The 25,955-nt window shown below is 33.0% G+C and overlaps 1 protein-coding gene and 1 long non-coding RNA gene across 2 annotated transcripts; both read right to left on the bottom strand.

The window, feature by feature from the left end:
* Positions 1-1,163: 1,163 nt before the first annotated feature.
* Positions 1,164-8,978, bottom strand: LOC108457664 (putative clathrin assembly protein At5g35200). Its single transcript, XM_053029386.1, is given in 25 exon segments — positions 1,164-1,829; positions 2,004-2,119; positions 2,361-2,436; positions 2,643-2,786; positions 3,271-3,348; positions 3,455-3,535; positions 3,630-3,695; positions 3,775-3,840; positions 3,938-3,988; positions 4,126-4,209; positions 4,651-4,727; positions 4,730-4,750; positions 4,843-4,984; positions 5,833-5,930; positions 6,080-6,149; positions 6,232-6,302; positions 6,351-6,489; positions 6,584-6,649; positions 6,729-6,794; positions 6,892-6,942; positions 7,079-7,162; positions 7,608-7,708; positions 7,801-7,942; positions 8,790-8,884; positions 8,960-8,978. Coding segments are annotated over 25 exon segments (2,376 nt in total). The 3' UTR covers positions 1,164-1,457.
* A 71-nt stretch (positions 8,979-9,049) lies between these two features.
* LOC128294035 (uncharacterized) lies at positions 9,050-10,049 on the bottom strand. The gene is made up of 3 exons (XR_008284209.1): positions 9,897-10,049; positions 9,185-9,309; positions 9,050-9,102 (listed from the first exon to the last, which is right to left on the bottom strand). It is a non-coding gene; the product is annotated as an uncharacterized LOC128294035 (long non-coding RNA).
* Positions 10,050-25,955: the final 15,906 nt, after the last annotated feature.

The raw sequence follows: 25,955 nt of genomic DNA on the forward strand, positions 1-25,955 counted from the left end.
GCATAGAGTTTTGGTAATAATAAATTCTTGGTCGTATTTGGTGAAGAGGAGACTTTTATAAAGAGTTTGGGACTTCATAATAACCCAATCGTTTAAGTCCTATTGGTAATGTGGTATTAATCAAATCAAGGAGTGTCCAAGTTGACTTAGTGCGACCAATCAAGGCAGACTTAGTGCGACCAATCAAGGCAGAGCTCAACTCAAGAGAATTGGTATTGAGAAGTAATAGAGAGATAATTATCAATTTTCGTAAAGGATTCTTTGAGAAATAAAATATCATCGCTAATAAAATATATGAAAGAAGTCGTGATTTTATAAAGATATTACAAGATTTATTTCCTCGTTCTTTCGATTAAAACTTTAATATCTCTAGCCAACCACTCATTCAACCTTATGAGCTAAAGCGAATCAATTAAGAAGACGGTGATAAAATTCCTTGATGTGTACACAAATGAATATTGAGAAGAAAAGGATTGCAATAAAATTTGAATAAATAATTGCAAACACGCGTGTAATTGTTGATGGAATGTCCATTTCATTTCTACAATGATTAGTAGCCTAACAATAATAATATAATAAGCTCCATTCCTTTCCATCAAACTTGTCTTTTCTTACACATTTACTTCTATACGTATATATTACGCTAGATTTGTCAGTTTCCTTGCCTCATAAGTTACAACAACCCGTACTTAAAACTAGAAATTTATCTATCCCATATTTCTTAAAATTATTTAAAATTTACCGTCCAACATATATTTAAATACAGTATCAACTTGTTAAAACTTTAAGATAATTGTGTTCAAAAGTGAATGATGCATATGTTTAAATTATTTCATCAATGATTAGTAGCCTGATGTAAATTACCATAATTATTGTAGTAAACCTATCCTTTCAATCAAACTTCAATCTTTTTCTTGCATGTTAAGTTACATGCTCTGCCTTTCTGGTCCCCTTCATATTTCCTTTCTTTTTCTTTTTAAATAATAATAGTAGTTATGATGATGATTTTCAGTTCCAATACTCATGCATGCCTCCTCATCATGCAAAGTTCAAAATGTTATAAATAATTTCTATCATCTACAACCTTAAAAGAACCAAAAGGGGACAATTCTGAAGGAAACAGACAGGTTAAAGCTCCGGATTCAGCATCAACAATTGATAGGTTTTAGAGAAACAAAAAATAATAATGATAAAAAAGTTACCAAGTCTATAAGCATTATTACCAACCTTGATCAATGAAAACAATCAATAACAAAATGCTCTCTCCCTCTCTCTCTCACTAATTATTTAACAAAGAATCTTAATCTAGCTAACTACGACACATTCACAACATATGGTACACAATTTCCTTTTCTTCAAGCATTTCCCAAGCTCAAAATTCACAACTGACAAAGTTTCACAGTTCTTTTTTTTTTCCTTTGCTTCAAGATATAAAACGTGCTCTTCGTGCAACGCATCTACATAAGACCTCCTGTATATGGATTGTACGTTTGAACCGGCATACCTGAGCTGTAAGGGTGTACAGGGGCTCCATAATTGCCGAATGGATTTGAAGGCTGCTGTTGTGGGGCGGCCGCCATCATCATCTGCTGCTGCTGTTGCTGCTGCTGGAACATAAAAGCCTGCTGCTGATTGGCCATTGCTGCCATCTGGACTGAATGTGGAGCAGCAACCATGTTGGAGGCATAAAAGGGGTCATGCATCGGTTGTTGCATCATAGCACCAGACATGGGAGCTGCTTCCCATGGATTATAGCTAACGTTCTGGTTGCTTCTTCTGATTGCATCGTCATATAGGCTGTCCAGTGTAAGCTTATCGAGTCCTCCAGCCTTTTAATTAATACAATTAAAATAGTGTCAGTGAGATGTGCATGCATACCACGTTATGTGTTGTTACCAATGAATGAAGCAGACATGTTTATAATCCTGAACAAGACATTATGAGGCACCCTTCTAATATAGCACACAATTTGAGAGGTTCATATGAGGAGATAATCAAAGTACCAGTTTGCTAGCGGCAGTGGCGTTTTCGTTTGAGCTTGGACCAGTGACAAGTGCTAATTCCCAGCTTGTATTACCATTTGCTGGAATAGGAGCGGCAGCAGCAGTTGTTTGCTCGGCTGGAATACCATGGGAAACATAAGCACATTTCCCAACAAGAAATAAACCATTGAAGCACAATTGGTTCAACTTAAAACGATATAAGAGAAATCGCTTGGGAGCTTATAAATTCAAAGATGTAATAAAAATTTGAAACCATTCATATTAGTGTTATGTGGTTAAAACCAGTAGAAAAGTGAGTTGTTAAAGTCTTATGCTGTCTGTAATTGAATTATCAAAAAGGAACGAATTTTCACTTACCAACAGGAACAATAGCCAATGCCAAGGCATTCTTCTCGTCTAATTCTGAAGCAACTGGGACAGGATCATTTAAACCCTAGCAAAAAAAAACAAAAGAGCATCCAAATGAAACTGGTTAGAAAAAAAAGCATATGAACTGCCAATTTCTCTTATAAAACTATAGTAGGTAGCAAGAACAAAAAGAGACTACAAAGTTCATCATTAAACTAGAAAAAATGATGTGCCAAGTTCTCATATAACAATATAGTCAGTAACAAGAAAAGAAAAAAGACTGGAAGTTACCAACAAATCAGGAGGTTCAACAATAGGCTCTTCCACTTTCTCCACTTTTTCTGGTTCAGGAGGAGGAGGTGATGGTGAACGTTTCTCCTGCTCCTCTGGGGTTTTCTTGTACTCAATGGCCAACACTTCCTTGGGTTTGTCAGCCTGCTAGTTCGAAAATAAAAAGTATTAACAGCAATACTTGCAAACTTTAGTAAAACAAACAGAAAGTAGTAACACTTCAAACAGGACTTTTATATAAATAGTCATAACGTATATCATAGAGATGGTAGTAGACTACAATATATGAGAAATAACTCAATGGATGGAAGAATGAACATTGGTTGATCCTCATATTTTATTTACTTTTTAAATGTAATTGTCTAGATCTGCACAAATGGGTGAATCATCATTCATTCAAGGAAATGGGCAAACATCACTTTCTTGGCTTACTTTTCATAACTAAAAATCAGATTGCTTTACTTTCCACAAATCAATCAAATAAAACTATTTTTATAAATTCATAAACTATTCAGGATGATGTTTACAAATACATACATATCTTATACCACAAAGGCATAGAAATATATAAAATGAAATAAATTATCTTGTTGTTCAAACAAAAACCAATTCCACAGAATTTCAAGACCTGATCTTTGCGAACTGCAGAAGACCGTGGAGCTTCTCTTACATACTCTTCCATGGCTTGTAGAAACGATGAAGGAGGCTTCAGCATAGACACCAAAAGAAAATCAGTTTTATGATGACATGTGACTAGAATTCAAGGACAAGCAAATCAGTTTCAGAAGGCACCAAAGGTGGAGGATCCTAACCTGCTCTATCTTAATAAACCTTTCTCCACGCCCTACATCCAGACTTTTACATACTTCGTAAAATTCTGAAAGCCTCTCTGCCTGAAAACAGAAAGTGTTAAATTCCTCCAGAGTTTGAAATCCACCTCATTCACAAAAGGAGATGACTTTTGCAAATACTGGCACAGCAATTTACCTGTTGCCCAGATCTCCGGTATATGTCCAAAGCCTTCAAAGCATCAGGACGTTGCATCTCAAAGAACTGTCATTGTTCAGATCATCAAATACACATGGTTCACTAAATAGAAAAGCAGCTTATTTAGATTAAGACCAAAGCTTACCTTGTCTACAAGATTGACTGTACCATCACTTATAGCTTGATAAATTTTGATACTTTCGGAAGCAACCTGTTTGAAATGACAAAAGGACAAAAAGAAGAAAATGTCATCTCCAAATTCACTCTACAAATATGGAGAGTGGTAGTATGTTTAAAAAGTAACATACCATTGAAAGTGCCAACCGGATAACAAAATTATGAACAGCTGCACCTTGTGGCTGCACAAAATATCAGTTAATACTCCCACTAAATAAAGCAAACAAAAAATTGGAGGTACAACGAAATATGCAATTAACACAAGAAGACACCATTTCCCAAGCCATATCCATGTATACAAGAGGCATTAAATACTCACCAGACAGCCAAGAACACGAAAAAGAAGTTGTTGCAAAGCTGGCAGCTGCTCGAGCAACTCTGCAGTGTCTAAATCTTTGGTTCTCTGCAAGAAGATTTAATCTATGAATATGCCATACAGTTCAGTTTCTATAAAATTAAAGAGCCTACCAGATACATAGTTACAATTCTAACAAGATAATGACAAAAATAAGGTGTTCACAGGGTAGTTTCAGTTAGTCAAACTTGAAGCCCAGTTACAGGCGTGCAATCGAGCTTTTGGCACTAAAAGCTAGAGGATATTACAAAGGGATGCAGGACGGAAGTTTTGAAACTTAATGCAATTTTTATATGATAGGTTAAAAACCATATGTGGTACCATGGAATGAAGCATGAAAAAGTAGAAGTGCCATACCAAATACTACCTATGATGTTGCAGAAAAGCCATTACAAAAATGGTAACAAAATGCCTCTCAAATGAAAATTGTAAGAGATAAAATTAAAAGGAAGTAGAATAAAGAACAAAGATTATGCATAAGCTTCTTACTGGGCGGTCCATCTCAATATCATACTTCAAGACACGAAAACATTCCAGCCTCTCCTCCAAGAATAAGGCATAAGTGCAACCCAGGCAGAGTAATCCCAAGCTGTGCAGCAGATGGTTAAGGATTTCATAAACAAGGAACTACAAATTTATTAAAATTAATAGCATGGATTCTCAGAAGAGAAGATAAGGTACCAGTTGGGCTGGAATCATCCCTGAAATGAGACATGTTAAGCATATGGTTTCTACTTCTTCCATAATTAATGACTTCTTCATGAAATGTTGGATCCACCTCCCTTAAAGCACGATGAATGACTATCAAAGTTTTCAATGCAACCTAAATGCCAAACAAAATTCAGTCAACCAAATTTCACCAACATCCATGAATTAAAATATAATGAATTAATGATTGCAGAGATCGGGTTCCCGATCAAACTAACCAAATTTCATTGAAGCTCAACAATATTCTTCATATTCCAATCACCATCAAGTTAATAAAGAATCCATAAATAGATCATCTCTCTTATGTTTTCATATTCAAAATGGTAACCTAAGTCCCAAGTTTTGAATGTACAACTCCCTTGATAAAAGATGTAAGTGAAACTTGCAATTCCAGCAAGTTTCTGGCATATGATGCAATCAAAATTTTACTAGTCAGAATTTTATTCTTTAAAACAATGAAGGCATAGAGCATGAAAATTATATAAATCGCATCAAAGAAGATGAACCATTCAAAGTTAAATTTACCTTAATATAGATTCTATCATAATTAGGCACCTTAGTCTAAGTGCTAGAAAATTGCAGCAGATCATATATTTCTATCAAGCACAAAATTGATGCTCAGCTTCTTCAGAACTGAAACCTTTGCTTGTCTTCAGTTTCTTTTCAGTACAAGAAACATCCTGAAATTTTAAATGTGAAATGTAACATGATGGAAGAGATGGGATTGTTGATGAATCAGACGGTCCCTTGGTACATATTACAAGTTCAATACTGATGGTCGTAGATAACTTTAAATACTTTTTAAAGCTTATTGAAAGCATTAATATACTCGTTTGGGCACACACACACAAACACATAACAGATATCTTAGTAGTTAATTAATACTTCCTCTCTAACGGTATAGCCAGAATTTTATTTTTTCAGTAACTCATGTTATAACTCATATTGGCAATATAAACATACCGCCCAATTATGTGTCCTTGATAACCGCCTTGCAAGAGCATGGATGCAATAGGCAACATCAGCCCGAGGCCTAGTAGCTGAAATGGCGGCGAAAATTGCTGCAGAAAGGGAAGAGAGCAAATCTTATATATATAAGTCATCTATAAAGTGCTCTTTCAATGAGCAGATCAAAACTTGAATTAAATAATGTCATCACCATCCACCTCAGAAAGGATAAAAAAATGCAAAACAAAAACCCAGTACACACCTCTAATGTTTTTCTCCCTTGCTGGGCGTTCATAATGATTTGTGGCCTTTACTATAGCAATATCCAATTCCTGCAAAATGCAAAAATCCAAAATCAAAGGATCACCCATGGTTGAAATAACCATCTTGATGGTTATTGTTACTAAAATCCACCTTATAATCACTATTGACTTTAGCCAACGAAACGGTGGTGGTATCTTTGATGGCAGAAACGATGAAGGAGGCTTCAGCATAGACACCAAAAGAAAATCAGTTTTATGATGACATGTGACTAGAATTCAAGGACAAGCAAATCAGTTTCAGAAGGCACCAAAGGTGGAGGATCCTAACCTGCTCTATCTTAATAAACCTTTCTCCACGCCCTACATCCAGACTTTTACATACTTCGTAAAATTCTGAAAGCCTCTCTGCCTGAAAACAGAAAGTGTTAAATTCCTCCAGAGTTTGAAATCCACCTCATTCACAAAAGGAGATGACTTTTGCAAATACTGGCACAGCAATTTACCTGTTGCCCAGATCTCCGGTATATGTCCAAAGCCTTCAAAGCATCAGGACGTTGCATCTCAAAGAACTGTCATTGTTCAGATCATCAAATACACATGGTTCACTAAATAGAAAAGCAGCTTATTTAGATTAAGACCAAAGCTTACCTTGTCTACAAGATTGACTGTACCATCACTTATAGCTTGATAAATTTTGATACTTTCGGAAGCAACCTGTTTGAAATGACAAAAGGACAAAAAGAAGAAAATGTCATCTCCAAATTCACTCTACAAATATGGAGAGTGGTAGTATGTTTAAAAAGTAACATACCATTGAAAGTGCCAACCGGATAACAAAATTATGAACAGCTGCACCTTGTGGCTGCACAAAATATCAGTTAATACTCCCACTAAATAAAGCAAACAAAAATTGGAGGTACAACGAAATATGCAATTAACACAAGAAGACACCATTTCCCAAGCCATATCCATGTATACAAGAGGCATTAAATACTCACCAGACAGCCAAGAACACGAAAAAGAAGTTGTTGCAAAGCTGGCAGCTGCTCGAGCAACTCTGCAGTGTCTAAATCTTTGGTTCTCTGCAAGAAGATTTAATCTATGAATATGCCATACAGTTCAGTTTCTATAAAATTAAAGAGCCTACCAGATACATAGTTACAATTCTAACAAGATAATGACAAAAATAAGGTGTTCACAGGGTAGTTTCAGTTAGTCAAACTTGAAGCCCAGTTACAGACGTGCAATCGAGCTTTTTGGCACTAAAAGCTAGAGGATATTACAAAGGGATGCAGGACGGAAGTTTTGAAACTTAATGCAATTTTTTATATGATAGGTTAAAAAACCATATGTGGTACCATGGAATGAAGCATGAAAAAAGTAGAAGTGCCATACCAAATACTACCTATGATGTTGCAGAAAAGCCATTACAAAAATGGTAACAAAATGCCTCTCAAATGAAAATTGTAAGAGATAAAATTAAAAGGAAGTAGAATAAAGAACAAAGATTATGCATAAGCTTCTTACTGGGCGGTCCATCTCAATATCATACTTCAAGACACGAAAACATTCCAGCCTCTCCTCCAAGAATAAGGCATAAGTGCGAACCCAGGCAGAGTAATCCCAAGCTGTGCAGCAGATGGTTAAGGATTTCATAAACAAGGAACTACAAATTTATTAAAATTAATAGCATGGATTCTCAGAAGAGAAGTTAAGGTACCGTTTGGACTGGAATCATCCTTGAAATGAGACATGTTAAGCATATGGTTTCTACTTCTTCCATAATTAATGAGTTCTTCATGAAATGTGGGATCCACCTCCCTCAGAGCACGATGAATGACTATTAGAGTTTTCAATGCAACCTAAATGCCAAACAAAATTCAGTCAACCAAATTTCACCAACATCCATGAATTAAAATATAATCGTTAATGATTGCAGAGATCGGGTTCCCGATCAAACTAACCAAATTTCATTGAAGCTCAACAATATTCTTCATATTCCAATCACCATCAAGTTAATAAAGAATCCATAAATAGATCATCTCTCTTATGTTTTCATATTCAAAATGGTAACCTAAGTCCCAAGTTTTGAATGTACAACTCCCTTGATAAAAGATGTAAGTGAAACTTGCAATTCCAGCAAGTTTCTGGCATATGATGCAATCAAAATTTTACTAGTCAGAATTTTATTCTTTAAAACAATGAAGGCATAGAGCATGAAAATTATATAAATCGCATCAAAGAAGATGAACCATTCAAAGTTAAATTTACCTTAATATAGATTCTATCATAATTAGGCACCTTAGTCTAAGTGCTAGAAAATTGCAGCAGATCATATATTTCTATCAAGCACAAAATTGATGCTCAGCTTCTTCAGAACTGAAACCTTTGCTTGTCTTCAGTTTCTTTTCAGTACAAGAAACATCCCGAAATTTTAAATGTGAAATGTAACATGATGGAAGAGATGGGATTGTTGATGAATCAGACGGTCCCTTGGTACATATTACAAGTTCAATACTGATGGTCGTAGATAACTTTAAATACTTTTTAAAGCTTATTGAAAGCATTAATATACTCGTTTGGGCACACACACACAAACACATAACAGATATCTTAGTAGTTAATTAATACTTCCTCTCTAACGGTATAGCCAGAATTTTATTTTTTCAGTAACTCATGTTATAACTCATATTGGCAATATAAACATACCGCCCAATTATGTGTCCTTGACAACCGCCTAGCAAGAGCATAGATGCAATATGCAACATCAGCCCGAGGCCGAGCAGCAGAAATGGCGAAAATTGCTGCAGAAAGGAAGAGAGCAAATCTTATATATATAAGTCATCTATAAAGTGCTCTTTCAATGAGCAGATCAAAACTTGAATTAAATAATGTCATCACCATCCACCTCAGAAAGGATAAAAAAATGCAAAACAAAAACCCAGTACACACCTCTAATGTTTTTCTCCCTTGCTGGGCGTTCATAATGATTTGTGGCCTTTACTATAGCAATATCCAATTCCTGCAAAATGCAAAAATCCAAAATCAAAGGATCACCCATGGTTGAAATAACCATCTTGATGGTTATTGTTACTAAAATCCACCTTATAATCACTATTGACTTTAGCCAACGAAACGGTGGTGGTATCTTTGATGGCTCCGAGTGCTTTCCTCAAGCTATTTTGTGTGCCTCCGCCAGACATTCTACCTTCCTCTCAATCAAAAAATTCTAACCAAAAAATATATATTTAAACAACATTACTCCCCTTCATAGAACATAAATTTTACTTGAACCATGCAATAAAGTTCATCTTAGAACATCAAATATAAATATTACTTCCTAGATCATTAAAAACATAGACTTTATCCTCAACTCTTGACATTTGCAAAACACCAATTAAGATCTAATCATACCAATAAGCACAATTTGAGAAATTCCCATCACAAACAAAAGCATACACTCAAATATGGAAATTAAGAAATTCAAACAAATCCCCAGCAAAAGTTCACTTCTGATGCCATAAAAAGAAACCATACCACACAATAATAAAAACAACCAATCAAAACGAAACCCAGAAAGCGAAAGAAGAAAAAAAATACATAAAAACGAAAATGAAGCTGAAAAGCTTCAAAATTCAATCAAACGAAAAGTACCCACCTTTGACTTACTACCAAAAAAAAATCTAACCAAAGAAAAATGAAAAAGAAAAAGAAAAAGAGAGAAGACAATCGATCAACAAGTCTAGAGTTATCACAATATAAAGCAGAATATATTGAAGAAAAAAAGAGATCAAGGAGCTTAATAAAAAGTTTTACCAGATGCTGAAACAGAGAGAAAAATTGGTGGGTGGAATTTTGGTCTTCTAGAGACAGCAAAGAAAAGTCGAACAAATAATGAGCTGAGTTTCTGCTGTATTTGGTTGGGTCGTCGGCGTCGCTATTTTTTTTATTCTTTTTAATTTTCTTTTTAAATTTTGGAATTTGTTAATATTTAATTCTTTTTCTTTTTCTCTTTTTTTTTCTAGATTTTTTGGTTTTTTTTTCTATGATCTGTCAGAAAATACGGCATTGTAAGAAATTGTACAGCCGAATTGGTTAGTAAATATTATGCCGGGTTTTCTTACTCTACATTCGCTCCCATTACCATGTGCTGCGCCCGCTTCCCAATTTTCTTTTTCTTGCTATTGCAAATGTATCGTCGATTTTAGGGTAGAATATTAAAATAGTAAATTTTTTTTTTATTTCATATTACATTTTAATTATTTATATTTAAAATGTTATATTTTAATCACTTACGTTAATATGTTGTAATATTTTAGTCACTAAGCCGTTAATTGTTGTTAACGGTGTAATGTTAAGCTGACATGGCACGTTAATTTATTATTTCAAAAAAATTTAAGTTAAATTATACAATTGATCCTCATATTTTTTTTATTTTAAGCAATTTAATTTTTACTTTTATGTTCTTTTAACTTTTTTTTTTTATTTTTTCTTTTTTTCCAATCTCTTCTGCTTCTCTCTCTGCTTTCCTCTCTTCTTCATCTTTTTTTAACCTAGTTTTTTTTATGTTTTCCATTTGATAAAATTTTTGTATGTTCATGAAAAAAGGAAAGGCAAAAGCAAAAAACCAAAATAAAACTTGCTTCGCATATTTTCACCTTATAATTACAAATCCTCATCGTCCATCATTGCTTTAATAAGCCAATTTGGATCTCTCAATAACCAAGTCTACAAGCTCGCCTCATTCGAAGACCTCGTCAGTCGTAACTTATGATAGTCCACACTCAACAAAGTTTCTCGAGCTCGTTCCCTTAGCCTCCTAACCAACCCCCACGACCACCTTATCTATCTTACCTACAACATTCTCGCCCTCTCAGAATTACATTGTTTTACGGATTCTTCAAACAAGCTCTACACTCTCAATGACTAAAATGACCAAAATACGAAACTGACCTTCAACTTTACCCAAACTAGTTTTGTTCCATGCTCTCTTTCTCTCTTTGGTTCATCCATGCTCGGCTACTAATCAAGCTTGCTTGGAAATATCCAAGAAGGTTTAAATCAATTTTATCATTTACTTAATTTTATTTGTTAGTAAATAAAAGAAAAAGAAATGATTAATCTACACGATTCTGTAAAAGTTTGGAAACAAAAAAAAAATTGTTTTGAATATAAGGAATTCAATTTATGTTTTGATTTGATTAAGGATATGATTTTTTATATTGGTTAGTTAGATCCAATTTTAGTTTCAAAATTAGGTTATATTTAAATTGAGATTTGATTAAGAATTATTGATATTCGATTTTGAGTGAAATTCAATTTAGAAATCATGTGAAAGAAACAAAGAAAAGATAAAAATTTTAAATTGTTCAAAAAAAAGCATAAGGACTAGTTTTAATAAATGGAAAACATAGAAAAACTATGTTAAAAGAAATAAAGAATGGAGAAAATAGAGGGAGAAAATAATGAAAAAAAGAAGAAGAGGAAATTTCAAAGAACATAAAAGAAAAAAATCAAATTGCTCAAAACAAAAAAAAACATATAGGGACTAATTGTATAATTTAACCTAAAATTTCTATTTGGAATGATTATTTAATATGACACGTCAGCTTATCGTTACACCGTTATTATTTAACATGCCATGTTAGCTTATCGTTACACCGTTAATCGCAATTAAAGCTCAGTGACTAAAATGTTACAACATGATAACATAAGTGACTAAAATTTAATATTTCAAATATAAATGACTAAAATGTAATCTGAGACAAACAAAAAAACTATTTTCATAGCTTACCTTAATTTTAAATAATTAAATTATGGTACACTAATTAAAATTTTCATATAAAAATTATATTTAAATTTTAAATTTCATTAAGTATTGGTGTTTTTATGAATTGAATTAATTTTATAAATTTTATAAAAAAATTTAAATAAATTATCAATGAAATTAATATCCACTTAACCATGACACTCATATATTTAAAAAGTTTATCATCTGAAATTAAATTTTTTTTTATCATTTGAGTTAAATTAATTTAAAAAAATTTATATACATGTTTTATATGCCCACAATATATTTGCTTAAAAATATATATGCTTTAATTTTATTTTATTCTATTTTTATAAATTTTATAATATATATGAAATAAGTTTAATTGATGCATTTTATATTGTAAAAAATATTTAATATGAAAAATATCAAAAGGATTATGTGGTAAAAGAATTATAGTAATTAAGTATGTATGATTTTTAATTATAATTAATTATATATTATTTTACTAACATATTTAAATAATTAGGAGAATTTATCAACGATAATAATGATTATATGTTTAATGTTAGAGATTGAATAGTCAACAAATATGTAACGCTAGAATGATTAAATAAAATTGTATAAAATATTTATTTTTATTGTTAATCCCCATTGTTCACAATCTAAGTATAGTATTAATCATGTCGGGTGGTATTTAGAATTCAGACTTAGTCTAAATATTTAGAAAGAAATTCACTCCCTTCTTTTTCTTCCAACCATTGGTTAGATAAGATATTTATTAACATATTACCTACTATAATTTTATTTTAAATTTTATTATTTGTTTTATTCTCAAATATTATAGATATTTTTTATAACAAAGAGTATAAAACAACATATCAATAAGAATAAACAACCAAATGCAAGAAACACTAATTACATTTACATCATAATCAGAACATGATAAAATCAACATTAGGAGAAGCTGAAACTGAATTAATAGAAAATATTTGGGTTATGTTTTGTATTTGAAAAAAGTTTGATTCAGTTGATAATTAAAAATTTTACATTTCAAATAATTTAGTTAATGGTAAATCAGTTCGGTATTAACCGAACTGACTATTTGAACACTCCTACCATGTATAAAAATTTATTGAATTAACCGAAATTTAGATATATATTTTTCTTTTGGCTAAAACAAATATAAAACATATAAAAATACATTGGCAATGTTCATTCTTTTAAATAGTTTTGAAAACTTTAGACGGATGTGAAAGCAACAAAAAACATTAGAAATACTACATAAGTCTTGAAAATTAACAACCAAATGTTATAATATATATAACATATATTATTTATTTCAATTAATTGGTTAATTTGTTTAATTGTTTCGAACTAAATTACTCGATAATTGAATTCAAAAAATTATTAACTGACCTCTAACTAAACTAAATTCGACCACTGATCGATTAATTTGATTTTAACCAAACTGTGAATACCTCTAATATATTATATTAATTGCAAATATATATATAAAGAAAATATGGAAAGACATGATGGTATCAATAATTATAGAATCCATAAAAAAAAAGCAATATAACAAATATTTTATTTGTATTTAAAATAAGTAAAATTTAAGAATTTATTAAGATTCTTAAAGCCTAAGGTTGAGGATAGTTTGTTTTGGGAATGTAGTGGATATCTTTTTCTCTTGATTTTGATATTTTTGTTCTAAATTAGTTTTGAAAGAAAGCATTGGTTTCGAAAATTTATAGCTTTTCTTTTTTAACGTTAATAGAAGAGTGAGGTGAACCATAATTGTCTTTTACAACAAGAAGTCGCTTAGAAACAAGAAAATCTAATGCTGCCAGCTATGCCTAGTTGAACGACAACGCACCGGCTTTTTTTTTTATTCTTTTAAATCTTATTTTACCATTTTTATTTCCTTCTTTTTTGCATTATTTTAAGTTTGGAAGATGATTTTGTATTTGTTTTATCAAATTTCTTTTCGACTTTCCTTATATTTTTTTACTTTTACAATTTAATCCATTTACTTTTATTTTTAAGAATTTAGTTCTTTTATTTTTCAAATCTCAAAAATTAAGTCTAATAGTTAGTTCTGTTAAATTTTTTTCTTATTTTTTGTCTAATACTTTAGAATAAAAAATATTCACTTAATGGTCACATAATAAAAATGATATTTGTAATGAAATTGAATTTAACCAAAAATTTAATAGTAATTATAAATTGTACTTTCAATTTTAAATAATAAAAAAGAATAACTAAATTCCTTTTCTTAAAGAAAAATAGTGACTAAATTCCTTGAAACAAAAGTAGAGGTTTAAAATCCAAATATACAAATAGTACATAAATTTGGAGCATATTTTAACCAAATCTTGTTTTATACAATGCCTCCTCTCTAAACTTTTAAATAGGAGGAAAATACGTGCTTAAGCACACTTAAACTTATATCCTCTTAATTGTTATATGAAATTTGATAATCTAATTAGAAATTGTTATACCTATACCTTAAACTTTTTGCCAGAACAATCAACCACTCTAAAGACCTAGCAACACAACCTTGTTATTGCTTTGCCAGAGGAACTCAGCTTCACACATTCGCTTAAACATTATACTTAGTGGGCCCACACAATCTATGGAAGATATATTGGGAAGAACCCCTAACAACATCCATCAATTTATCATATTTGTAGGCCCTTTATCTAGTCTTTTTTAGTCAACTCCAACAATGCTATAGGTTAACATCTACCACCTTATCACAATGCTTATACTCGAAGACTAAGGTAAATGTGGATAAGAACACAAACAACCTTATTCTCTGCTAAAACTTCTCCCAATAACCTTTTCAAAATTCTTAAGTATAGCTACTTTTCACTCTTTCCACAATGTGAACTACTCTAGTCTTGGTAACTTTCCACACTCTTACAGTGTGAATTGACATAATAAGTCACTTTATATTTTATGTTATAACAAAATAATCATTTTTCCCTTTTAATAACTAATAGTATTTTTGTACATATGTTAGTATTAATATATTAAATATATAATTAAAAATAAATGTAAATTATAAATATAAATATTTTTAAATATAATTAGTTGAATAATAAACCAAGTAAATTTTTTTTGGCTAAAGTTATTTAAAGGAATCAAAACCATTATTGATAAATTAGATAAATTTTATGTTAAAATATATTGTTAGTTGCAACTCGCTATGTTAATATATATTGTTAGTTGCAACTTATTTTATATTTAGACGACGTGCAATTTGTATTATTTGTTGGTAAGTTTTGACCTAACTATTATTGATTATTCACTTACATTTTTGAATATTTGGATTAGCAATATTAGAGAATATGATTGGTGAAAATTTTCAATCAATGATATTATTTGAAGAGTACTATGTGATCTACTTACAATATTTAGAAAGATGATAGTTTTGAAGAAGTTTAAATAAAGAATATCTCTCTTTATTCTATGCCTTTTAGATAAAGTACTTTATCTGTTAAAATTTAAGGAGTATTGATTATCATACTAGCGAGAGATTCGAAGTATAATAGTACTTATATATTGAAGACTTGTGTATTGCTTTATGTATGAATTAAGAGATCACTTATTTCTTAATTATAGGAATTTGTATTAGCTGCAAATTTTTTTAGATAAGTATTTGTATTTTATCCAATAAGCAATAAACTTACTAGAAAAAACTAAGAACAACAATGTTATAGGCAACAAACCAAAGGAGCAAAGAAAAACAAAAATCAATTCAGCAAATTCCAGTTCAAACAAAGCTACATATTATAATGATCCAAAGAATTAATAAGTCTTCCAGTAAGATGACATCAGACCACTTCCCGAATTCTTGCTAACAGATGATTCATAGAAGTTGTAGGTCTACCAAATAATCTACCATTTCTTTTGCATGAGATGGAATGCATATTAGCATTCCAAGCCAACTTAATAAGATAGGGGGACTTACCCTTAAGATGAGTTACTACTTAACATAGTTCTTGATCCCATGAACCAACCATTCTCCCAATGCCACACAATTCCAGAATTAATTGCCAAATACTACAAGAATATTCATATCCAAAGGAAATATGGCTCCAAGATTTAAGACTAGAAGAGTACAATGGGCAATTTCTTTTAGAAATAACCTTATGAAAGAAAAGCCTATCTCGTGTTGGCAATCTATTCAGAATAGCCATCCACGAAATGATTGAATGTTTTGGCACATGGAGGGGGAACCACAACAATCTGTGCCATGGAACCTCAATTGCCTTCTTCCCTCCTCTCAAAGCATTCTAAAAGACACAATAATCTTTATAGGGAGACTTCTAATAGAGGCTGTTGCAAGCTCTTTAAGACTTAAAATCATTTTCCAATTCCAGTTGTTGGCTGAATTTGGCTTAGCTAACCAAAAAGAACTCCCTCTTAAAACATAATTCTGAACCCAAGCAACCTAAAGAGACACTTCTGAAGCAAGCAAGGAACAAACTAGCTGCAATATGCAAGATTGGTTCCATTCCTCAAGTCATTTCAATCCCAATCTTCCTTCAGACTTAGGTAAACAGATATCCCTCCAACTAAACCTCGCACCAATAGCTTTAAGGTTGCTACCCTTCTAGAAGAACCTAGCACACAATTGATTAACCTGCTTCAACAAGGACCAGGGCAACAAAAACTGCCTACTCCAAAATGCTTGGATTCCAAATAAAACAGCCTTAATTAACTGAATTCTGCCTGTGAAACTTAGATGTCGAGCAGACCATTGATGAAGTTTATTAGAAATTTTCTCAATAATGAGCTTGCAGTCAATAATAGAGAGCTACTCAGAAATTTTCTCAATAATGAGCTTGCAGTCAATAATGAAGACTTCAGTCTTGGAAGAATTGAGTTGGAGGCTTGACAGAGCACAAAATTCATCAAGAATTCACCAAACACCCAAGACTAAATTTGCAAACCCTTTCACAAAAATTAGAAGGTCATTTGCAAAAGACAAGTGAATAAGATTCACTCTTTTACACTTTAGATAAAAATTGATAGCTCCATGGCTGACATTAATATCCAAAATTCTAGAAAGAACTTTCATAGTTAGTTAAATTTCTTTTATTCCATTTGTAACTAAGATTTCAATAGGGAAAATTTAGTGGAAGAGTAGATCTAGTTAAATGTATAGGATTGGGTTGCAACTTAGTGAATGTGTTGAACTTGAATAATATATTGTACTATTGATTCATAGTTGATCACTCTTTGAATAATGCCCCCCAAACATAGCAAAAAGTTTTGAACTTAACAAATTCTTGCATGCACCATTATTATCTTTTAGGTTCATTTCTTTTCAATTGCAACTTAAAATACAATTTACAAATAACCCACTACTATATTTTATTATGGTTAATTAAAAGGATGTTAAGAAGGGCGTTTTCATAGATATGGTTATATTTATTGTTTCTTGAAATGAGATTTTTATCTCAAAATAAGAGTCATTCTTCTCTTCCTGAGTGAGTTGATTGAGTCTAATCTCAGATACATTTTCTTGTTTCGATTTTTCATTTTGCCTCTTTAGGTATTCTTGATTTGGGATTTTTGTTTTCTTTTGAATCTCTAGTATATTGAGTCTTGAATTTTGTGAGTCTATTTTTGTTACCTAGGTTTTGATCCATATTTCTTGATTGATTTCTATTTTTTTGCAAAAGGTAAGAAATCCCTTATTCGACATTAACTTTCAATTTCTGTTAAAGAAAATCTTAGTTTTCTGGGTTGGGTTGTTCTAGTATGGATGATTTAAAGATTTGTTTAGAATAATGTGATGATCAGAGTCTTGCTGTAATGATCAGAGTCTTGCTTTGACAAGATTCATGGTGGTGGGGAAGTCTGATAAGGTGCTCAATCACAAAGGGGTTTTAAGTATTCTTCAAGGGATTTAAGATGTTGTCTAGGGAGGTTGGTATCAACATATTTATTGTTTCTTTTGCTATGGAGAGAAGGATGAATTGAGCTATGATGGATAGTTCATAGTCAGTGATGGGATTCCCTACTCAATTTCAGTATTAGAATAGGGATATAGTAATTTCAGAGTCGGAGTTCTCTACCATGCAATTTTGGGTTCAAATCCATCATCTTTATTTAGATTGGTTATTGAGGAAAAAACATTGAGATCATTGGAGCCAAATTGGAGCAAAATGGAATTGGTAGAAGCTTTCTACGTTTAAGAACTGAATTGAACGTAGATAAAGATGAAATTTAGGCACAAATTAGATATGAAAAACTTTTTTATTTTTACTATAATTACGGATGTATTAGACATACTTTCAGACAATATACAAATGATATTTTGATGGGTAAGGACGAATCGGCTAAAACAAAATTTAGGGATTATATGAGGGCCCAGGTGATGAGAAGGGGAATGGAAATAGAAAAGGGTAGCGATGTTGGTAGTAGGTTTGGAAAAAGGTTGGATTAAGAACATAACTTTTTTGGGTTCTAATGATTGAATGAGGGTTAAATAGGTGAATGATACTATTGAATTTAGTCAAGTGGGGAGTGTGGGACTAAAACAGAAGGGTTATCAAGATGGGGATGAGGAAATAGTTAGAAGGTTGATCAAGAGGATGGGAAAAATGGGGAAAACATCGATGGGTTTGAAGACTCTAAAGTGAGAAGTGAGGAGTGAACACCCCTTGCCCGTATGTGACATCGGGTTAGGGTCCAAGGCTTTACCGAACTTAAACATAAGTAAACATTCGAAACTCGAACATGAATTTCCACTCAAATTTAAAACTTTTCGAAAACATTCATGTCGTCCCTTAGACGAGCCTACGAGGCTCAAAACATGCATTAGAGGCGGTTCGGGACTAAACTAAAAACTTTAGAAAACTTTCTAACACTTATAAAAATTTTCATCAAAACAGGGGTCACACGCCCATGTGGTTTGGGACACTCCCGTGTGGGCAGGCTGTATGGTCGCACACGCCCGTGTCCTTAACCTGTGTAACTCTCTGTTTATGGCGTCGTCAACAATTTGAAGTCACACAGCCAAGTCACATGCCCGTGTGCTTTGGCCATGTCCTTTACATGGCTGAGACACACACCCGCGTCTCTGCCTGTGTGCTCGATACTGAGCATTCTGTTTTGCAACAATCAAGGTGTAGGGGACACACGGCTGGATCACATGCCCATGGGGCAGACCATGTGTCACACATGGCCTAGACACATGCCCGTGTGTCTACCCGTGTGGACAAAAACAAGGCTATTTACCAAGCCATTTGCCACCCTTTTTCACACATGCACTCATATCAATTCAAAAGGTACAAAACATATCATGCTTAGGCAACCAAACATTCACAACTAAGATAATAATATGTCATTCTCATGCCATCATTTATCATACTTAAAACATCATACTTAGCCCATTAAAACATATTAACATCATATTCACAAGAGGGCATTAACATATGAATAAACTTGTAATCAACATAAGCCATTCATTCGTGGTTATGTACAATTTGAACAATAATCCATTATAGGCCAACACATTTGGCCACATTAATAATAACACATATAACCAAAAGACCAAGTCCCTGTACATGTCATTGACTCAAACTAGTTGAATTCATCAATACCCGTAGTGATAGCTTGATAGTGTGATAGGATCTCCGATGATCTCCAACCCGAGCTAGCTTATTAACCCTATAAGACATGGGAAAGGAAGGGGAGTAAGCTATATAATATAGCTTACTAAGTTAGCATGTAAATAATAAACAACCTCAACCATACAATTTACATAATGTAAATTCATACAAACGTCATTTAAGTCTCACAGTATAACTTACTCATTCACAACTTACCAAGTGTTTATCATAACTCAACAATGCAAACACAAAGTATTATAATTTACCAAAATCTCACGGTTATAATTCTTATTTAGTCACAACGTTTGCTTTATCAACTTATAAGCATAATTTAACATATTCGGGCATTAGCCCAATAATCGAAACCCTTTCGTTGTAACATACTACAACAATTAACAAATCATTTCAAACCACATAATAAACATGCATATTAAATATAAGTATTTACATTTCGAGCATATACTTTAACATCTTTCAATTGTTCAAAGCTCATAACATCCCATAATCATTTTAATAGGCAACTATGCTAATCTTTCCTCTTTCACGTATCCGATGAATCACAATTCGTGTGAATAAAACATGTTATATCATAACTCAAATGTGGCCCAAAAGCTAATCACTCAATTGACAACCAAATTTATCATGTATTTCGTCCATCACAAATATAGACCAATAATCTCAAGACTTTCACAAAAATATTCTCATGGAAATTATGAACTCACCATATCTTAAAATTAATGCGTATAACTTATGTACATACCTGTACATAATTCGTAATACTTACATGCTCTTTCTCTTCTTTAACATACCTATTTACTTTCCCGTTGAACCACTTGGAATACTAAAGGATACCCGGGAAATCTCATACACATAGTAAGATACCAATGCCATATCCCAGATATGGTATTACATGGGATCACAGATCGAAGCCAATGGCCCAACTATGGTCTTACACGATGTCTCATATTGATGCCATGTCCCAGACATAGTCTTACATGAAATCACATATCGATGCCAATGCCATATCCTAGATATGGTCTTACATGGGATCACATATCGATTCCAATGCTATATCTCAGATATGGTCTTTCATGGGATCACATATCGATGCCAATGCCATGTCCCAGACATGGTCTTACGTGGGATCACACATAACCCTAATGTCATGACATTTGTATCCTAACTATTCTTAAGGTTTAACCGGGGTTTTGAGATATCAAACTTTGTCGAATCGTCATCGAGTCATCATTAATTAAATCCACAAAGACAATTACACAATTCATGAAATATTAAAGCATTAAAAACATAATTGTAGAAGCCCAATTTGCCCGGGCCCGATTACATCAAAACCCAACCAAACCTCTAAACCCACTAAAACCCTTAACCCATGACCCATTTACATCTACCCAAACCCATTACAAAACCCAAATATTAAACCCAATTCAAAAGCCCATTAAGCCCCCCCAAAAAAAAACCTAACCCCCCCAAAAAAAAAACCAAGAAACCCTAGCCACCAGCCACTTTCCCACTTGCCCCATTTTTCCTTCCATTTTTGATATCCATTGTCTACCACCATCACCTACAAAATAGAAAAAGAAATAATAGAAAATCATGTAAAAGATGGCTATAAAAAGCCATTTAAAAATCATGTAAAAAGGGGAGATTTTACAAAGATTAAAAAAGGAGACAAACACAAAAATCCCTTCAAATTTTGAACACAAAAGAAACATCAATAAAAAGGTTGCATTTTTTCTTTTTTCCTCTTCTTTCGAATCTTTTTTCTTTTTTCCTCTTCTTTCGAATCTTTTTTTTTTTTGTGTGTTGTTTTTTTTTCTTTATATATACATATATTGTTAAGAAAAAAAATTTTTACCTTTTCCGGCCACCGTGGGTGGTGGCCGACGCCGGCGACGGGCGGCGGTCGACGATCGGCCGGTGACCCCCCTTGGCCGAATTTCCTTTTCCCCCCTCCCTTCTCTCTTCTTTCTCCCCTTTTTTTTTTCTTTCTCTCTTCAAAATGATTTTTTTGTCAAAATTGGCTTTAAAGTATGTAGCGCTTTGCGATTTAGTCCCTCTTGCTATGTTATGTTTTGAGGGAGGATTAATTGTGTTTTGGTCCCCACAGTTTATCTGCGTTCTAATAGGTCCTTTCTCCTTTATATTTTTAAAAAATTAGCCCCAAAGTTTTGATTTTAATCCAATTTTGGTCCTTTTTCATTTATTTTTCAGATTTACCTTGGATTTCATATTATTTTGCTATTTAATTCACTTTAAATATTAATCATGTTATATATGTAATATTGTTATCACTATTATTTTTATATATTGTTATTATTATATTATATTTAGCTATATATATATTCTTTATGTTTCGTTTCTTACTATTATATGCATATATATCTATTATTATATTTATTATTAATATTGTTAGCATTAGTACTTTTACTTAATGTGTATATAATATACATGTACATATTAATAGTTTTTTTATCATATGTGTATATTGTATATATTATATTTATATTATGTATATATTTTTATGTACGTTTCCTAATATTTTCTTTTATTGTAGATATTATTATTATTATTACATACTTTTATTATATGCCTATATATATGTATTTTTTGTACATATTATTATTTTATATTATTATTACCAAATATATCATTTTTCCTATTTTATTATTAGTACATGATTTGTTTTATTTTTATTTTTTGTAAATATCATTATTATTGTTATTCTAATATTCTAGTATTCCATGTTAATATTTTTCATTAATGATATCATTTTTCGTCCTTTATCTATTTTAATTTCTCACTTTAGGAATATTTTTTCTCATGTTCTAATTAATTTCAATAAATAAGGCAACGTGTCGATTTAACATAAGGTCGTTGATTTCATCGCTATGTTGGGTGAATATCATTGGCTCGTGTTAAAAATGGGAGGTCCTTTTAAAAAAAAATCAAAAATTTTAAAAATTCTCGTGTTTTGAAATAGGATATTTATTTTTGTGATTATTGGTAAGTGATCAAATTTTATTTTTAAAATGCAGATGAGGATAGGTAATTTGTCAAAATTCTAGTGTTGTAAACTTTTCGTGTTTCCAAAATTTTTGTGTTTTCTTAAAAAAAAATTGGTTTCAAAAATTTTCGTGTTTTCAAAATTTTCGTGTTTTAAAAATTCTCATTTTTCAATTGGATCATGATTAAATATTAAATTGAATTCGTTCTTTGAAATTAAAGACAATGCGTGTTTAATAAGATACCAATTTTGGGCGTCGCGAGGGTACTAATACCTTCCTCGCGCGTAACCGACTCCCGAACCCAACGTTACTCTGGCTTTTGACGTAGACCTAAATTCGGCCCTCATTTTTGTGCAAGAATAAGTTTTCTTTTCTAAAAAAGGATGATTTATTAGGTATCCGGTCACACCTAGAAAAAAGATCGGTGGCGACTCCCTTTTTTAATAAAATCAAAAGTCGGTTTAAATTTTCAAATAATCGCCTTAATTAGCGACCGAAAGCAGAAATTTTTACGTCGCTACAGCTGGCGACTCCACTGGGACACCTTTTTGAGAGTCGAGTCGAATTAAACTCGCGTTGTCAAAATTTTCAAAGTTCCTTGTTCAAATTAACATTTAGTCGTGATCCTCAAATTTTTTGTTTTCAAAAAAATCAAGCATTTGCATCGTATTGTATATATTCTAACTTGTTTTATCCGGTTGTTTTTCAACTTTAAATTTTTGTGATTTTAGTTTTGGTTTAGTTTTTTAAATAAAACGTAAAGGTTTGTAAGTTTCTCCCCACACACCGTGCACGTGCATTTTTGTTGCATAAATGAGCTCTATACCCGGGCTCCGTCCTTGTTAAGTGAAAGTAAATGCTACGCCTTCGTGAGTTAACTCGTTCCTCCGCACAGGCTAGTGGATACTTTCGGGTTACATATGACTTATGCTTTCGTGAGTTAACTTGTCCCTCTGCATAGGCATAAGTAAATGTAATCCCTCGAATTGATCTCGTAAGCCTATGATGGGCCATGACCGATGCTCTGTACTAATCTTAGTAGATGACAGTGCAGACGATTCGAGTACCCATCTAGAACCAAAACCGCATATAGTGAACCATACGAGCCATCCAACTAGAGCCGTGCCAAACCTCCGTCCATTTACTAGTCACCGAAATAAGTACACGGGAAAAACACATCTTACCCTCTGTTTCTTTTACATTTTCGCTTTCTATGCAAAGGAATCGAGTCCATTGGACCAAGTAGCTTAATTTATTAGATTGTCTACAGTTTTTCTTTGTTCATATGTGTTGTGCTAACCAAGTTTGTTTGTTTTTATTCTTATTTTACATCATGCATTATAGGCATCATATTAGGAAGGTGTTGACTAGAGATCGGTTGCCAAAAAACGGGTTTCTAATGGAAGAGTTAATTATACAAACAACCGAGAGGAATCTGCATGTTCGAGGCGGTCTCCAAAGACTCAGAAAGAAAGAGGAAGAAAAGACTGCGCGGGCTATGATAGAATTGAGGAAGAAGAACACTGAATATGAAGTTGTGTCTGTCGGGATGATGACTAGTTGATCTAAACGTCAAGAACTAAAAGAAAGGATACGAGAGTTAGAAGATATGCTGCAAGATCGTCAACAATAGTTAGATACTTTCTTGAAGGCTTTGGAAGAAAAAGATAGTCAATATGATAGAGACGTTCGTGCTTACGAAGAGGGCCTCCAGGAAAAAGAAAGGCAACTTAGCTATTTGATCAATGAAGTTCGTGGGGTAGCCATGCACGTGGTACAATTATCGGAAGAAGCTGAAAATCTCAGTTGCCAATTCCCACCAAGCCAACGATCGAGCATATCAGAATTCTTAGAGCGAGTAAAGAAATATGGCGATATAGCTAGAAAGTTTGTGTAATAGCTGAATAAAAAATGGCAAAATGTTTTGTAATGAACTCTTTTGATGAACGAAATGCCTAAATAGGGGCTATCTTGAAATCAACACCAATTCCTTACATGTCATTCATGACTAACATTTATTTGGCATTCAAGCATTCATACATTCATTCATTCATTCATGGCATATCCCGTACTCATTTGCTGAGGTTAAAACGTACAATTCGCAGTTGCAATACTTCAAATCTGGAACCACGCCACTCGTATAGAACGCGTCAGCAAACTAGAACAATGGAGGCTGAATTTAATGAAATGATTGAAAGAATGGAAAGAATCCAAAAGGAATTACAAGAGCAGTTAGCTAGGTCACAGCAAGAGACGAGAGACTTAATGGTGAGATCACGAGAAGAATCACTTGAACAGAAGGATCAAATGGCCAAGATGATGGAGATGATGTCAGCTTTAGTTAAAGGAAAGGGACCCATGCAGAGCCCTGACATCGAGGAATCTCGGTCAAGAGTTAATCACAATCAAGACCCACTCTATCCCCCCGGATTCACTCCACCACATGCCTGCGCAGTACAAAGAGGGTACACCCAAGGAGAACCCATAGACCCAGAGCAACGGTCGGTGCCACGTACTTATTTAGGGCAAGGAATATTCATATCAAATTCTGGGGCAAATCCTGCCGATCCAATTGTTCCAGATTTGGACGATCCAATGAAATAGCGAGTTGAGAACGGACGATCATGAGGCTCAAGAGAAGTATAGGAGCTTAGAGGAAAGACTCAAAGCAATAGAGGGTACTAAAGCCTTCTCTGCACTAAGTGCCAAAGAGCTCAGTTTGGTGCCCGATCTAGTTCTGCCTCCGAAGTTCAAGGTGCCTGATTTCAAAAAATACGATGGCGCGAGATGTCCAAAGGCGCATCTTGTCATGTTTTGCCAAAAAATGACTGGTTACGTGAATGAAGACCAGCTACTCATACATTGTTTTCAGGATAGTCTAGTAGGATCGGCTCTTCGGTGGTACAACCAGCTTAGTAGGGAAATGATCCGATCTTGGAAGGACTTGGCATCAGCATTCTGTGAGCAATACAAGCATGTATCAGATATAGTACCAGACCGGATGACTTTGCAAATGATGGAGAAAAATTTGTCAGAAACTTTTAGACAGTATGCGCAGAGATGGAGGGATGTCTTAGCCCAAGTAGAACCCCCACTAATAAAAATGGAGATAACCGTTCTTTTCATTAACACTTTGAAAGCACCGTTTTATGACAAACTAGTGAGAAGTGCCACGAAAGACTTTGCGAATATTGTAATATCCGGTGAGCTTATAGAGAATGCCGTCAAGAGCGGTAGAATAGAAGGTCAAGAAAGTTCAAGAAGGGCAGCGCCCATGAAAAAGAAAGAACCAGAAACCCACATGGCGGGAATGGGAAGCCGTTATGCCCCTAACCCATATCCAAACTAACCCCGACCTCGAAATTATCCACCTCTGAATTTCTATTACCCTCCTCAAACCCCTTACTACCAAACACCGCCTCCTTGCTCTTCTTACCCCGTTTATGCC

This window comes from Gossypium arboreum, chromosome 6 (assembly GCF_025698485.1).
Source record: "Gossypium arboreum isolate Shixiya-1 chromosome 6, ASM2569848v2, whole genome shotgun sequence".
NCBI classification, from domain to species: Eukaryota; Viridiplantae; Streptophyta; class Magnoliopsida; order Malvales; family Malvaceae; genus Gossypium; species Gossypium arboreum.